Here is an 18,089-nt window from a genome sequence, read left to right as displayed (position 1 = left end):
GAAAACTTCTATTGAAGCCCAAAGTTTATGTTCATCTTCGGAGAGTCAGTGTGGACTTGTTGGGCCAAACGGCCTGTTTCCACACTGTAGATAATCTAATCTAATCTAAAATATTATTGATATTTAATTATTAGAATAATGTTAAAATGTTTTTCAGAATTAATTAAAATAGTATGTGCCATTTATTAAATGTTAGGAAACTTACTCTATATAACATCTATATCTAGGCACTGCAACATCATGACACAATTTTAAAGTTTATATACTATACTATATCTGACACAGTGGTGTCAGATTACACAGGACTGGGATCTGATTGAAAAGATTCTCGAGAAGCTTAATCAATTTGCATTATCTTGCTGTCTAGTCCTCACCTGTCTCATGTTCCCAGAACCTGGTCATATTATTTATGCAGTTATAAAAAAGTGATATGTAATACTTATTACTTTACAATCTTTGTAAAGTATAGTTTGTATACTTTACCCAGGCTTAAATCAACAGTTTTAATATATTAAACATCAAAATTAAACAGTTTGTCTTTTAAAATATTTCCTGTAATTAATTGATATTGTAATGCATTTGTCATTGAAAATTGAGTTATAAATGACTTCAAATTTATAAGTTTTTATTTGTTTTAATTTTTTTAATCACATTCTTCATACTGTACATATCCTAACAGAAAGGAACAGCGTCCATCACTGAATCCTGATTTCGCTCTCTATAAGCTGTTTGGATAATTTTCATAATAGGTTCACAAAAACAGGGCAGAGATATTTTTCTGCTGATTCTATCTCTAAGCCGCATGGATAAGCATTTGATCTTTCTCATTAAGACTTGATTGGAGTCAAGAGTTAATTATGCAGGAACTAGAGCCATGATCCATTGTTCTATTTCTGAGATACACAGCATCTTTGTTTGCAATCCACCCCACCAATCACAAATTCATTCATATTTGAAAATCTCAGTAGAATGAACGAAATCCAACTTGCAAAATCTGACTAATACAGAGAACCTCACCCTCATTTCTGGGGAAAAAACAAATGAGGTTTTAATGTTATTGTTGTTGTTGTGTCTTGGCTTATTTAGGATGCAAAATAAAAAATATGGTGGTTACTATATATAATTTGCAAGTGTCATATCAATTACATCCTTGATATCAAATAAAGATTATTACCAAATTGATCAATATTTTAGGAAATATTTGTATTAAACTATTTATCCTTGTTAATTATTAGCTTATTAGTTTATAGATGTAGGAATGCCCATGATTCTGACATGGTCACAATTATCACAATTTATGGCACCTACATTAATCACCTCAGCCAAACACTATGCATGAGTGGTTTAAAGAGAAGCATATGGAAGAAGCTACATTAAGAATTTAAGTTTTATAGGATGGCTCATGGAGTCTGACACAAGGCATCGGTGGTCTTAAAACATAACAAAACAAACAGAAAAAGGAGCTAGGCATTTAGCACCATTGTATCAAACTAGTCTACTCATGGCTTATCTAGTCATATCTTATTATTTTTAATTTAAAAGAAGACAAAGTAAGAAATATATTATCAAATATTATGAATAACAAGCATGTTTCTACTCTTATCTACTAAATAATTTAACAATTCTTTTCAGACTTTTCAAACATATTGGAAATAGCAGCTTTTAATTACCACAAAAAAAAAGATTGAAGCCAATTGGGAATCTTAGATCCTATTCCTTTCTATATTATCAGGTGATTTGCAACTGTATCGAGTAATAGTCTATAGATTGTGTTAAAAAGAGATATTATGATGACCACTTTATAAATATCATTGAACATGTATAAATACACAAATGTAATCATTTGAATGCACTTGAGCAAGTGGTTCCATCAGTATCACAATGCCATTTTATCTATTGCATTTAAAATTAAATGCTAAAGAGTAGAGTTTGTATTTAAATCCTTTGTTTTGAAAGAGACAAATGCAAAGTAAATATCTAACATAACTTAACATTCACTGAAAGATTTAATGGCTTATTCAGTAGATTTTACAGAGCAAACACATCACTTGCAATCAACTATTTTAACCTCTCTTAAACACGTCATTGTTGTTTTAGTTTATGGATCTATAAAACATACCTTATGAACATGAGCCAACCTTCTGAATAGTTTTATGGTATTGTACAGAATTACTACTTTTCAAAGCAAACTTTTGTTCAAGATTTCAGTGAAACAATCTAAGCATAAGCAATTGATTTTTAAAATTGTTTTTTTTAAATGAGGTAAAACAAATCTGCCAACTGAAATTGTTTAAGCAATAAAATGCAGCATTTTTAGTCAATATCTTGCATACTTTAATTTGTATGTTTAAAAATGTCAGGTTTTTTTTCATTCACTAGATGTAGGCATTACTGGCTAGGCAAACGTTTATTTCCCATTTGTAATAGTTCTGGAGGTAATTGACTTAAACTGTTGCAGTCCTTGCACTATAATAACACCCACAATGCTAGGAAGGGAGTTTCAGGTTTTTACCCAATGGCAGTAAAAGAATGACGACCCTACATCAGATGATACGTGTGGTCCCCATTGTTGCCCTTGTCCTCCTTGGTGGTGGGGATCAGGGGAATGGGAGGTTGTTGTCACAGGATTCTTGATAAGTGACTGCATTGCACCTTATAGATGGTAAACACTGCTGTCATTGTGTGTTGGTAATGAAGGGAGCAAATGCTGAAGATGATGGAGGAGGACTGGGTGCCAATTGAAAATTTATCTTGCTTAATGATCCAACAGTTTACTATATTATTAATATTTCTTCCACTTGCATTTCATGATTGTACTGCTTATCCATCCACAAGACAATGTTGGGACATTTACTTACACATAATTTCAGTTATAAGAACATTCAAGACTGTATATTCCTATAGTTTCTTTTCTACCTATACAGTAACAAAGGGGGCTAGGAATGACTTTTCTTGTTATCAGCAGATTGTCACATAAAATCTCATAACATTCTATAATGTATTAACAAAGTGGCTAATGACAGTTAAAACAGTGAACAAAAAAGATTTCCTGATAATTAATTATAAGCATTTCTACCACCTAATTATTCCTCTATATTTCCTAATAGTATATACTGTAGTAGTGGAAGCTCATTGCATTAAAAACAATGCAGCATTTATTTGCAGTTATTGGAGTTGTTAATTTATTGCAACTTTAAATTCATTGATACACATTAAATAGTTATAACTAAAGTCTCCAAAATGTCAAATCCATTTGAGTTTGAACTTCGTTTTGAAATTGATCATAATATAATACATTCTTCTGGGTTCCCAATTTTACAAACATGTTCTGCTTGATTAAAGTCTCATAAACTTCATAATAAGTGCTGCAACTTGATAGTTCTTTAATCAAAAAACAAAAACCATAAATTAACTCATGCTATAAGACATGATACTGCACAACTGAAATTAAAATATAGCAGTGCTCTAAGCAGATCTATTTTGTCTAGCAAACAAAAGTACAGGGCATACTTACAATATTCAAATTAAAAGTAATAATTTAAATTACGTCCATGCACTTGACATTTGTATTTCATATGATCTCACATTGTGGTTGGTTTACTTTATAAAGCAGGTGAGATTTGTAAAGATCATGGTAGTTACCTCAGCATATAATTACTCTGCAATAAGCAATAGGGGATTTGCATTTACCCTCTTAAAAATAGAAATGTTTGTGGACAGGGAATATGTCATTTTGGTAATCGCCACAAAGCCTGAGAAGTGTGTCGGCCAAATATAACTCAAACTCTTCAGCTTCAATTCTGGTTTTGTCAATAACAAAATACAGGCTTGGGACAGAATTTCTCTGGACTGATACTCCACATCCACCTAATGAAGGAGCAGTGCTCCAAAAGCTAGTGCTTCTAAATAAGCTTCTTGGACTATAACCTGGTGTTGTGCGATTTTTAACTTTCTCTGGACTGTCTTCCTTTTTGCTGTAGACCTCTGGCCACTGCAGATTGGACAGTGTCAATAGAATTTTGTAAAACGCAGAAGCAACATCTCCAAATAAATTAAAGAGTGGAATGTCCTCCAAAGCTTGAAGCATAATGAACTAATTTATGAGCCACTGAGCATATTGCATAACCTATTATTTTAAGTGCAGCTCCACCAAGTCCCAGCAGATCCAAATCACTATGTACCTGCTGCCCTGGGAGTTACTGACACCAAAACATCAACTCCCTTCACCAACCAGAAAAGTGTCCTCAATTGGGCATGTGCAATCAGCTTGCACTGCAACCAGCAGTGCATGCGTAGATTTAGAACTGTCCTCAATTTTTGGATGTTGGTTCTAACTATAAATATAATGCATAATAGACTTTACACACCTGCTGTTGAAAGAAATAAATGGAGTGCAATTAATTTGGGTTCATTTCCCAAACAGTCATTTAAGATGATGGTACATGGGTTATTGATAATCACACCTCCAATAATCAACATTATTCTTGCATTTAAACATCAATAAAATGCAATTTGTAAGTACTCTCAAGTATTTCTTATCAAAATATATTAAAATTACAGTATCGAGTTTTTGAAAAGATTTGTATCTCGGGTTGAGGATGAGTCGTAGAGTCATTCATCGAGCTGGTATTCATCTGTTGACATTTTGTCACCTCACTAGGTGACATCGTCAGTGCATCTTCGATAAAGTGTTGGTAGTCTGTCCCACCTGGTATTTGCGTGCCTCATTTTTTAGTACTTCCAGTTCTGTGTCTGAGTGGTTTGTATATGAGGTCCAGTTCAAGGAATTTACTGAGTGGGTTCTGGTTGGAGTGCCAGGTTTCAAGGAATTCCCTCACATGTCTCTGTTTAGCCTGTACTAGGATGGTTACATTGACCCATTTGAATTTGTGTCCTTCATTGTCTGTGTGGTTGGAAATGAGAAAGTACTTATGTCATGTCTGGCAGTGGCAAGCTAATATTCGTGCACTCGTATAGTCTTCCTGTTTGTGTTATGTAGTGTTTCTCAGTCCTGGAAAAGATGAAACCCAACAGATCAAACACACCCTAATTCTACGGACTACCCAAGGTTTGCAAAGCAAAAGCATTCCTCAGACCTATTATATCATTCCCAAGGACACCCAATTACAAATAAGTCGAGGAGCTGCAAACAAGACTGAAACACTTCCAATCATTCCATTCACACCTCCCAAGAGTTCCTTAATATCATCAGAAACACCACAATAGAGAAAGATGAAATAATGATTTCATTTGATGTAACAGCGCTCTTTATATCTATAGACATTGACCTAGCCAAGAGTACCATTGCCACATTATTAGACGAAGCAATTACTAGGACACCCCACGACATCAGCAGCATAAAAAAAAACAGCATGCTAAAACTATTAGATTTATGCCTCACTACTCACTTTACATTCATTGGACAAGTATACAAACAAATCAATGGTACATCATGGGGTCCCTGATAACAGGGCTGATAGCAGTAATGCAATGCTTAAAACAGCCAACCCTCCCCACCATCCAATCCAAACTCTGGATCCAGTATGTAGATGATATCTTTGTCATCATCAAATGTACACCAACTGGAAGAAACCCATCACCACATCAATTAATATCCTCACCTGAATAAAGTTCACTAAAGAGGAAGACAATAGCAGACTCCCCTTCCTGAACATATTAGTGGAACGCACGCCTACTGGTGAACTCCAGACCAGTGTGTACAAGAAGAACATCCATCCAGATCAGATACTGAACCAAAGCAGCAACCATCCCAGCGTCCATAAATGAAGCTGCATTAGACCACTATTTCAACAGGCAAGGACACAATGCAGCAACCCAGAACTCCAGAAGGCAGAACAGGAACACCTAATCAAGGAATTTAAATGAAGTGGGTACCCTTCTTATTGGAAGATATTGCACTATCCTCCAATACGTACATAACAAACCTAAAGAAGAAAACACTACATGACCAGACATGATAGTGACCATACATCAAAGACATATCAGAAATGACTACCCAACTGCTCAAACACCTGGGAATCTTAGTGGCCCACAAATCAGTGAACACCTTTCACCAGCTCCTCACAAAGGCCTGACAACCATAAGCCATAAGACATAGGAGCACAAATTAGGCCATTCAGCCCACTGATTCTGCTCTGCCATTCAATCATGGCTGACAAGAACATATCTATCTCAGTCTTAATCATACTTAATAGCCTGGCCTCCACATCCTTCTGAGTCATAGATTCACCACTCTCTGGCTGAAGACATTTCTCCTCATCTTCTCTCCTCTAAAGCTGTGCCCTCAGGTCCTAGTCTGTCCATCAATGGAAACATCTTCCCAACATCTACTCTGACCAGGCCATTCAGTATTCTGCATGTTCCAATTAGATCTCCCCTTATCCTTCTAAACTCCATCAAGTATAGACCCAGAGTCCTCAAATGTTCCTCACATGTTAAGCTTTTCATTCCCTTTTCACCCACATCCAACAGGACAAACATTTTCTATCAGACGCCTTGTGGGTAGCACGGTGGCACAGTGGTTAGCTCTGTTGCCTCACAGCGCCAGAGATCCGGGTTCAATTCCCGCCTCAGGCAACTGACTGTGTGGAGTTTGCACATTCTCCCCGTGTCTGCGTGGGTTTCCTCCGGGTGCTCCGGTTTCCTCCCACAGTCCAAAGATGTGCAGGTCAGGTGAATTGGCCATGCTAAATTGTCCGTAGTGTTAGGTAAGGGGTAAATGTAGATGCATGGGTGGGTTGTGGGTCGGTGTGGACTTGTTCGGCCGAAGGGCCTGTTTCACACTGTAAAGTAATCTAATCTAAAAAGACTGTGAAAAATACTACGTGGCACAAACAGGAAGAAAACTGGCTATAAGAGTGCATGAACATCAGCTCATCACTGCCAGATATAACCAGTACTCTCTTATTTCTAACCACACAAACAAAGAAGGATACAAATTCAAAGGGATTAATATAATCATCCTAGCACAGGCTAACAGAGACACATGAAGCCTGGCACTCCAACCGGAACCCAATCAATAAACACATTGAACTGGACCCCATATACAAACCAGAGCTGAAAATTGTGTTGCTGGAAAAACACAGCAGGTCAGGCAGCATCCAAGTAGCAGGAGAATCAACGTTTCGGGCATAAGCCCTTCTTCAGGAATGAGGAAGGTGTACCAAGCAGGTTAAGGTAAAAGGTAGGGAGGAGGGACTTCGGGGAGGGGCGTTGGGAATGCGATAGATGGAAGGAGGTTAAGGTGAGGGTGATAGGCGGGGAGAGGGGGTGGGGTGGAGAGTTCGGGAAGAAGATTGCAGGTCAAGAAGGCGGTGCTAAGTCCGAAGGTTGGGACTGAGATAAGGAGGGGGGAGGGGAAATGAGGAAGCTGGAGAAATCTGCATTCATCCCTTGTGGTTGGAGGGTTCCTAGGCGGAAGATGAGGCGCTCTTCCTCCATGGTCTGGCGATGGAGGAGGCCAAGGACCTGCATGTCCTTGGCGGAGTGGGAGGGGGAGTCATATACAAACCACTCAGACACAGAACCGCAAGTACCAAAAAATAGTCTCACAAATACCAGGTGGGACAGACCACAACACTTTATCAAAGACACACTGATGATGTCACCTAGCGAGGTGACAATAACATCTACAAAAAAACACACCAGCTTGGCAAACAAATCTATGACCTCAAAATTACTAGTAGCTAAGATTATATTTTAATCAATACAAGGCAGATGTTCAAAATCCAGCATCTTCATGGCTGAAAACAATGGATGCTTTCAATGTTCTGGATTACATATTAAATCAAATGATAGCAAGTAGGTGATAACAATAATCATCTGACTTTTGAGTTTATGAACTGGTCTAAGGTTATTCAGTTTTATTTTCAAATTTGTCAATCATTTCCATTAACTTGAGATATTTTGATAAGGTAAGTGTCTCATGTTTAATCCTCATAGTTAATATTCAGGCGCAAATGGAGGGCACCAAAAACACACTTCAGTGGTTACAATGAAAACTTATTGAAACAATAATTTGGGGGAAAAAATTAATAGTTACTTCTGGAAATTCAGGCTAATTTGGAAACACCTAAATGTATGGAATAGTTAAGAGTAAACCCTGTTTGATTAATTTGCTTGAGATTTTCGAACAGCTAGTGTTTATGCTGGAAATGCTGATTCTGTGGTGTATATTGATTTCCAAAAGACATTTGATAAAGTGGTGCATGACAAATCTGTGAGCAAAGTTACAGCAAAAATAGGAGTAAAATGAAATGTAGCAACATAAACCTGAAATCAGCTAAGGGCAAGGAAATAATTGATCATTTTTCAACTGGAGGAGGAATTGTACCCGAGTCTTCCATTGTCAGCATTGGGATCTTGCTTTTTCTGATATATATTAATGAGCAAAATTTTGATGTACATGCAACCTTTAAAAATTGCACATGGAAAAACAAAACATGGAACCATTCTTAGCAATGAGAAGGATCGGATAGAATGTCAAAAGCATATAGACAAGCTGGTGAAATGGATGCACAAGTAGTAGATGAAATTTAATTCAGAGAATTGTCAAGTGATTAATTTTATTAAGGTAGCGACAGGGAGACAATATAATGGCAAAATTCTAAATGTGGTGCAGGAGCAGAGGGAGCTGGAAATATACATGGTTAAGTCAATGAAGATGGCAGTGTAGTTAAGAGAATGGTCACTAAAGAACAAAATATCCTCAGGTTGATTAGTAGAAGCATACAGTACATGAGCAAGGAGGTTATATTAAACCTGCATAGAACACTCATTGGGCCTGAACGGCATTTAGTTCTGGGCTTTACCTTATAGAAAAAATTAGATTGGTTTGGAGACCGTGCAGAAAAGATTTACAAAAGTGGCTCCAGAGATGAGAACTTCAGCTTCAAAGACAGATTGTGAAGTTGTAATTGTTCTTTCAGAAAAAAAAGTTGAGATGAGACAGATAAAAGTATTCAAAATCAAGAGAGGCAGGGACAGAATAGATAGGATAAAATTGTTTTCACCAGAAGGATTGAAAAGGAGACAGATTTAAGGAAAGTGGTAAAAGAAGCAATGGTGATACATGGATGAACTTATTCATGTTGTGAACGATGAGGATCTAGAATGCCCTGCCTGAGTATATGGTTCAATTGAGGCAGCTAAGAGGAAATTGGACAGTTATCCGAAAAGGAAAAATGTAGAGGGTTTAAGAAAGAAGGTAAGGGAATGAAACAAAAGTGAAATGCTCATTCAGGTAGGCAACACAGATATGATGGGCCTGAAAGAATGGTGATGGAAATTAATTGTGATTTTTAAAAGGAATTGAATAGCCAACTGAAAAGAAAAACATTGCTGGGCAACATAGAAAGAGTGAGGAGTAGGAATTGCTACATTGCTCCTCCACTGTGCCATCATAAAATTGTCTGGCCAACTGCCCCCCTTCTATACTGTAACCATTCTGTGGAATTTTCCTATTCTGTTAATGCAGCACAAAGACAGATAATAAAAATACGGAGTAAGGGAAACACATGATATTACACAAAACACACAGGCGCCCACACAAAACTGCAACCGAAGAAACTCTGCATGACTCATATCATAATGTAGGCATTTCAGTTAACAAAATGTGGGAGGCAGTATTTTGCTTCTCTCAAGAGATATCATTGCATGCAATACACTGTCCTCCTTTTTGCAGCAAATGCATAATTTGACAAGTATTTAACTGGCAACAAACAAGTTGTGCAACATCAAACCTCTCACTTCAGAATTATAAAGTTGGTCACAGTGAGCAAAACCCAATGTAAAATACTGCAAAGGCTGGAAATTTGAAATAAAAATAGAAAATGCTGGAGAAACTTAAAATCTAACAATATGTAGGGAAATAGAAAGACGATTAACACTGACTGTAAAATAAACTTACTTCTGAAATGAAGAGAAAGGTGGAAAAGTGTTTTTATACTGTAAAAAAAAAGTTGGGGAGGAGAACCTGGACCATAAAGGAAGGTCAAGGAGGGTTAGAGCGCAATGGACATGAGAGATTACAGGTGTCTCAACAAAAGGCAAAGGGAGTGGGTAATGATTTGCAGAGGAAAGGTAGGTCCCAGTAGATGTTAATAGCAGAATACAAGCCAACTCTGCTGACAGGAAAACCAAGAAAACTAGACAGAGTGGGGAGGTGGGAAAAAGATGATGATTACAGTGTTCATGGTCTTAAGACAATGAATTCAATATTTAATCCAGAATGCTGTAAAGACAATGAATCACAATGAACTTCAAACCTTTTCTCTCCACAGATGCTGGCAGACCTACTGAGTTTCTCCAGGACTTTGTTTACATTCCAGAGTTCATGCTATGTTAATTGCAAATATTCACTATATTATAGACGGTCTTTGGAATCAATATACAGAAGACAGTACATTGGTGATGAAAAGTTTGCAGTATTAATAGCTATTTAATGGACAGTAATAACACATTGAGTCATGCTGATATGCCTCTGTCATGCAAATGTAGCAAATACGATTACAGCAATGATAAAAACTTTGAAGCGCTAACAGTATTTACTTTTTTCTTACAGAAATGTTAGATGAACCATAAGGCTAACCTGATATACTTGAAAACATTTAGTTGTGTCATCCAAAACAATAACCAAATGGTGACCATTTTATTAATAATAATTGTGAACAACTGAGCATGCACAGGACAAGTTATTGATCATGGATGAAGAGACAGACGTGATGAATACCAAAAGGGTGACTCATGCTGTGCAGAGTATAAATATGGTTCAAGGCTCTGCATCATTTATGATTCCAAATTTTCAGTGACACCCAAAAACTGCAAGTTATTACCCAAATAATATCAACTAAAATTGATGGCGAAGGGTTCACTACTTTGTTAATAAAAGTTTCCCTTTTTTTGGTCTGCGTTTAGCAATTTGTACCATCAGTGGTTTGTCCAAGACAACATCAAGCAGTAAACACATTTTTAGTATCTCTCATGAGGAGAAATCTCAGCTGACAGTGGAACTCAGGATTTATGTGGGATATTCCTGCTTTTCACCACTTTCCCTTCACCTTGGCTTCACATCAATATTTATGTCTTTTTAAGAAAAAAAAACTTATTTTTGCTGGCAGCTATTTGGCAGCCCACATCCATGGCAGGAAAACTTGAGCAGAACAGATCTCTCGTTACATCCAGTTTGCTTTTTATCATTTTGGTAGACTTATGACATTACATACCATCAGCAGGTTACATTATCAAATGGCAAAAGGACAGGTGTTTTGGTATACTGCAACGAAGGCAATAGATTCTGCTCTGCATTCATGAAAATGATTGCTGTGCTTACCTAGGTTCGCCTGCATGACATCATTGAAAAGTATACACACAAATATATTCTACAAATTTCTAGCTGTGTCATAAATGCAGTAGTGAAATGAACTGCATAATGACTGGTCCTGGTAATATCTCCAAATCATGTTGGATTGATCAAGCTATTCTGACCTTAACACAAAGTGAATTTTAACTTTCACTGATAAGACTGAACAATGTTAATTCCTGATTCTGGAAGGTGACAGAACTGCAAGCTGCTTTTTGGTTTAGATATAGCCTTTCCAAATGCTGTTATTGCAAATATTTCCAGTACACAGTCATAATGCTCCAAATATTGGGTTGTTGAACATCATGGCTGATGTCTTCAGCAATTTCAATTCATCTGTCTCCATGTTCAGCAAATTTAAGGGACAGGGGTGGGTACGGGTGTGTGGGTGGTAGTGATGCAGTAGGTCATGTTTTATCATTATCTTCATTGGGTTTGACTGTTAATAGTTTTGCCCTTTCTGACTCAATACCACCTTGTTGATTGGTCCCTTGCTTACAGTGAAAATTGGGAACTACGTTATCAACTAGAGATGGGTAAAAAGAAATTAAACTCTTTGTTGTGAAAAACCAAGGGGATCCAAGTAATGAGATACAAAATTTGAGGGTATACAATTGAAAAACAGTAACTCCTTGATATTTGTGTGTTTTTGAACTAATGTTGCTTGATAAACAATTTTAAAGCATCAACATCTACTCTCTCATCTTCACTTCTAATACTCAGGTTTATTGGATTAATTTCAAGAGATCATGTATTCTTTAAGCATTGAATCTACAACCAAGTCCTATATTTCTTATTACTTCATGAAGTTGTTTGGAATATTAAAACAGACTCAATAATAATTTTTCATCTTCTATCTATAAAATTCTATTATAAGTTTTTGATCTGTATTAACTTCAGTTGGCAGAAGATGTAATACAATATTCTTTCATCATAACACAAGATGTTTGGTCAAGGTTTAGAACTCGAGAAGCCTGCTGATGCAAGCATTGAACTTGTTTAAACCTTTTACATGAACATTATAAAGAGAAAACTATTACGGGCTTCGGGGCCAGACTACAGGACTGAACAGACAGGCAATAAAAAGGTCTGATAGAGGCAGCGCAAACAGAAAAGGCGGCAAAATATCTTTGAAAATAAACATAATCAGAAAAACAATAGAAAGTGAAGCTAAGCTGCAGCTGCAATAACTAAGAACTTTGGTTTCTAATTTGCTGCCTTATTTGTTAAGTAATCACCTAATTAGTTTTTAGTTGAAATTTGTTTTAAGACGACGTGTGAACTTCCTAAAACCTAACTTGCATTGTGTTCAGCCATTCTGAAAGTGGATTCAAACAAATTCAACTTCTTTGCATTTGCAAGAGAGCTTTTTTTTTCATTGATGAACTTAGCTATGTTTTTATCAGCTATAATGGAGATCTTATGCACATAATCAGATTAAGCAATTGTAGAATCAAAATGTCATTTATCAATTAAAACTGGGCCAAAATTTTAGAAACCAAAGTCTTTCAGCCTAGTACAGAACCCAGAAGCCCGTAAAATACTGTGAACAAAACTAGCTGCATGTTGATGTTGTAATGCCATCCCTCGAATACAGCAGTCAAGGATTTTCTCACCAGGTCGCTGACCAGTGGGAGGGATTTACGCCGAGGCTTAATGTCAGGCATGCTGTCAATGCTACGCAGAAATTTAACCGCTGCTCCCCTACAGTTATAAGTGAAACAAAAGACAAAAGAAAAAGAAAACAAAAGTAAACATACATAAAAGTAAAAGAAACAGAGAGAATTACTAGCAAGCAAGACAACAGGCACAACTCCATGACCATAAGATGCCTCAGAGCATAGTGGCAGATCACTGTGGGAGAAAAGAAATGTCTCACCAAATCACTAACAAGATTTTTGGGTTTTTTCTTTCGAAGATCTGGCATACTGTCAATACTGTAAAGCCCACCGCCAGGCCTAGAAAAGACAGCAATAGTAAAGTGAAGTACTACTATATAGCAGGGGAAAAGAACTCCTTGAGGCCTGACCAACATAGTCTTCAACAACAGTAATCCAGTACAATATAAATAAGTCAGTTTTGCTATAACGCATTAGTTTGTTCTCGTGCAATCCCATGTTATAAGAAAATTGCAGAATAGCAGGACCATTTAACCTAACAGGGCTGGAATCATGTTATAACCAATACATGCTTTAAGACTTTGTGCTTTAGAAACAGAGTCCCCAGTTCGTCAATCGTGTTATAGCGAATTAGTGTTAACGAAACGCGCATTGTACAGCGACCTGTATAACTAATTGTGCATAAACATTCACTGAGACAAAGTAATGGAAATACAAATATATGTTGAACATTTTTTTATGGGTGTTGAAGGGGCATATTGTCAATAATACACAAAACTTAATTTTCATGAAGTGGAAAGACCATTTTGAAACCCCTTCAATTTAAAATGGCAATTATCAGTTGTTACATTTTTAATGGTTGTTTTCACCCTCCACATATTTACAGATTAATTTTTGATTAAATAAAATAAATATAAACTGGTCAGTTTTGGTTTTAATTGAAAATTGCCATCCAGGTGCTGATAATAACCTGAATTCATTTTCAATGCATGCATGCTTTATAGCACAGAAACTGGGAGGAAAACAACTGTTTTTTGTCACTTCTATAATATAGTATATTTGCACTCCAAATTCTGTGAATAAAACAAATTGCTTTAAAGTGATTCCTGATCATATTAAAATTAACAAGATCAAATTGGACAACTTGTTCAGAGATTTCCATAATTGAAGCTCGTGTGTGTAATAGTTGGTTCACAAAATAGCTCATCATCACCCACAGGCCACATTCTCTTCATTTAGGTAGTGCAGCCAAGCAAGCAGCACATGTAGCATCTTGAAGCCCTTATATTTTTGCATAAAACTTATATAAAGTAATTATTGTGTGTAAGGTTCTACAAGATTACATCTATACGTGTAAACTTTAACCCCTGGATGAATTTTTCTACATCTGTTTACTAACATGGATTAAATGCCCACTTCTATGTCACAGTTATTCTGGTGGGCCTCTCAATTATTACTTCTCCACTTCATGACGAATCAGAAGTTGATCCTGCTGATCAAAGGATTTCGTTTTTTCTGATTTAAGTATCTATCCACTCCTAAGTTCCTTTAACAATATGAGGATTCTGGGTTTGAATTATAGAAACATAGAATCCTACAGTGCGGAAACAGGCCCTTCGGCCCAACAAGTCCATACCAACCCTTCAAACAGTAACCCACCCAGACCCATTCCCCTACCCAATTATTATCCTTTATTTACCACTGACTAATGCACGTAACCTACACATCCCTGAACACATGGGCAATTTAGTATGGCTAGAAACCAGAGCATCCGGAGGAAACCAATGCTGACACAGGGAGAATTGGCAAACTCCACACAGTCGCCTAAGGCTGGAATTGAGCCCGGGTTCCTAGCACTGAGAGGCAGCAGTGCTAACCACTGAGCCACCATGGGTTTGGATCACCTGTATTTTTGCTTTCAGAAATACTCTAAAAAGTGGAAAGCTAGTATGGCTAATCAGATGTATTTGCACATATGCTTGCAAACAAATTTCGAGCCCATTTCAAAGTTTCTCCACACTTTGAAGGATAAAATCAACTAAACATCACAGACAAAAACCAAATGTGAACTTTGTACATCTTTCACATTTTCAGAAGAATTACATCACATTACATCATCATACTTTGCATATATTTAACTAGAATCTTCTGGGATGAAGGAAAGCCAAACACAAGCCAGATTTTGCTATTACAAAGACAGTGTAACTGTTAGCATTCATTATCATTATTTTTGTACACCTGACACTGACTTCTGACATCCACAACCAAAGCTAAATGCAAATACCCACATATCATTGTCATTGATTCCTTACTCTTCCCCAGACTGCACTGTTCAAGTTTTTTTGCAGATGAGAATCAATTTTAAATTGCCAATTTGGCATGTGCTTCACATTTTATGGTATCAGCCTCACTGTGGAGATCCTTGAAAAATTGCAAATTGTTGAATGTGGTATCACTAAGTGACAGACTAAGTCATAATTCCTACAAATAAAAGAATCTTGATAAACTAATTCTTCAATAAATATAGCTGAAAAAGAAATTTGTAGTAGCTTTTCATCTTGCATACATCAGGACAATTTTCAAGAATACGAATTAAGGGAAAAAGCAATTATACTGTAAGAGAATGCTGACTGATCGGCAAGTGGATTCTAATTAGCAGAGGCATTGGTGTGGAGAATGCGAAAATTAATGCTGATTGACAGTTAATTGATATGGTTTGTTTAAATTTTAAACCAGCCAGATTGACATTGGTTGGTTAGGGCATTGCCTGAAGGAATGTGAAATGGGGGGTATATGATCTGCAGGGCCAGTGTGACATCAGATTTGTAGACCATACCTCTAAAAGACTGCTGAATCATATCAAACAGCACATTACTTTGGCTGTTTGCGACAAGCAAGGTACTCACCTATCCAACCAAGCCATAATCTGCAAAACTTGCAACACAGTCTAATATTAGATATGACTCTGTAATTGCACAATGTCTGCCAGATAATTTTGAGTGTACAAAAGAATTATGCTAACAACCAGTTTAGGATTGAGAGTCAGGTTTGCACAGTATTACACTTCCACATACTGGAAGCTACATATGTTAATTCACAGAGTCATGTTTATTGCATACAGAGAGAACGTATACAACACCTATTTCAACTCTCAACATAAGTGACGACCATTCAATGGTTCATTTCTCAGGGCAATGCATTGACCAAACAAAGTCAACCTGCTTGGTTTAAAATTTAAACAAAGCTTAACAGTTAACTGTCAATCATCATTAATTGGCACATTCTCTGTGGCAATTTCACGACCACAGCCCACTTGCCAACCAATTAGCACTATCCTTTCATGTGGTTTAAAGTTTAGTTTCTCCTCAAATTGGTATTTTTGTAAATTGAAAAGTATAAGGTGAAACGCATTGACAAAATATGTTTTTTAAAGCATTACTCATGTTTTGTACCACCAAATGACCATTTTTTCTATTTGTTTTAGGTCAAATCAGCCTGTGGCTGAACACTTCAACTCCCCCTCCCACTCCACCAAGGACACGCAAGTCCTGGGCCGCCTCCATCATCAAACCCTTACTACTCGATGCTTGGAGGAAGAACACCTCATCTTCCGCCTTGGGACCCTGCAACCACATGGGATTAATATGGATTTCATCAGTTTCCCCATTTCCCCTCCCCTCACATTATCCCAGTCCCAAGCCTCCAACTTGGCACCACACTCTTGACCTGTCCATCACCTTTCCCATCTATCTGCTCCACCTTCCCCTCCAACCTATCATCTTCTCCCCACCTTTATCTACCTATCACATTCTCAGCTACTTTCCTCCCAACCCCACCCTCCCCCTCCCATTTAAAACCTCAGCCTCCAGTCCATAAGCTTCATTCCTGATGAACGGCTTATGCCCAAAACGTTGTTTCGCCTGCTCCTCAGATGCTGCCTCACCTGCTGTGCTATCCAACCTCATACTCACAACTCTGATCTCCAGCATCTGCAGTCCTCATTTTTTTCTCCTTTATGTCAAATCAGCTCAACACCATCTTCACAAGTATAACTGAGGATGAGTTATTAATCTTGGCCCAGCCAGTGATGTTCACATGCCATGAGTGAATAGAAGTGGGAAAAAAATCCAATTTATGCTCAAGATTCCAAAATTTCTAAAATAAACTTGCTTTACCATTCTGGTATTTTAGTTTCTACCTCACTGATTTGCATATGTCCTAATCTTTATTTTACTTTCTGTATAATTATAAAAATTAAGGATTACACACTAAAAGCTCTATTGGTGGTGGAATTCAGAAACAAAAACAGAAATTGCTGGAAAATCTCAGTAGGTTTGGCAGCATCTGTGGAGAGAAATCAAAGTTAATGCTTCGGGTCCAGTGACTCTTCTTCAGAATGGATAGTAGCTTGGAAAAAAATATTTATGCAGCAGATAGGGTGAGAGAGTAAAGGATAGGTGGGGATAGTGCTCAAAAGAGAGTGAAGAACAGTTGGTCAGACAAAGGTGTGGACAATAGTCAGCCTAGGAGAATGAATGGCTGCTAATGAGGACTATTTGTGGCTAACAATGGACAGTGTGTAATAGAGATGGAAATGTGTTGCTGGAGAAGCGCAGCAGGTCAGGCAGCATCTAGGGAACAGGAAAATCGACGTTTCGGGCATTAGCCCTTCTTCAGGAAACAGTGTGTAATATCAGACCATGTGATAACCATGCCTGATGGTGTGTGAGTTGGGGTAAGGACATAGAAGAAGGTGCCTCAAGCCCGAAAATTGTTGAATTCAATATCGAGTTCAGAAGACTGTAGGCCCAAGCAGAAAATGAGATGCTGTTCTTCTAGCTTCCACTGGAGCACTGCAGCAAGCCTCAGACAAAGATATTGACCAGGGAACAAGGTGGAGTGTTGAAGTAGCAGGCAACCGAAAGCTCAGGGTCTTTTTTGCAGACAGAACATATGTGTTCTGCAAAACAGTCACCCAGAGTCTATGCTTCATCTCCCCAGTGTAGAGGAGACCACATTGTGAGCAGTGAATACAGTAGACTGGATTGAGAGAAGTGCAGGTAAAGCACTGGAAGATTTTTTGGGCTCTT

The 18,089-nt window shown here is 37.4% G+C and overlaps 1 protein-coding gene across 18 annotated transcripts in view; it reads right to left on the bottom strand.

Moving 5' to 3' along the window:
* Positions 1–18,089, bottom strand: part of LOC122565310 (protein unc-13 homolog A) — a 428,982-nt gene that overhangs the window by 193,632 nt on the left and 217,261 nt on the right. For 9 of the 18 annotated variants that reach the window (XM_043721144.1, XM_043721133.1, XM_043721137.1 and 6 more), the window contains one exon: positions 12,997–13,084. In XM_043721144.1, coding sequence (XP_043577079.1) covers positions 12,997–13,084 — 88 coding nt within the window. Of the gene's footprint in view, positions 1–12,996; positions 13,085–13,259; positions 13,339–18,089 lie in introns of all 18 variants that reach the window. The other 9 variants (XM_043721135.1, XM_043721136.1, XM_043721145.1 and 6 more) reach the window with 1 other exon arrangement.

Source organism: Chiloscyllium plagiosum, chromosome 31 (assembly GCF_004010195.1).
Source record: "Chiloscyllium plagiosum isolate BGI_BamShark_2017 chromosome 31, ASM401019v2, whole genome shotgun sequence".
Classification (NCBI taxonomy): domain Eukaryota; kingdom Metazoa; phylum Chordata; class Chondrichthyes; order Orectolobiformes; family Hemiscylliidae; genus Chiloscyllium; species Chiloscyllium plagiosum.
The sequence above is the reverse complement of the archived record's forward strand: the minus strand, read 5'-3'. Positions and strand labels throughout refer to the sequence as shown.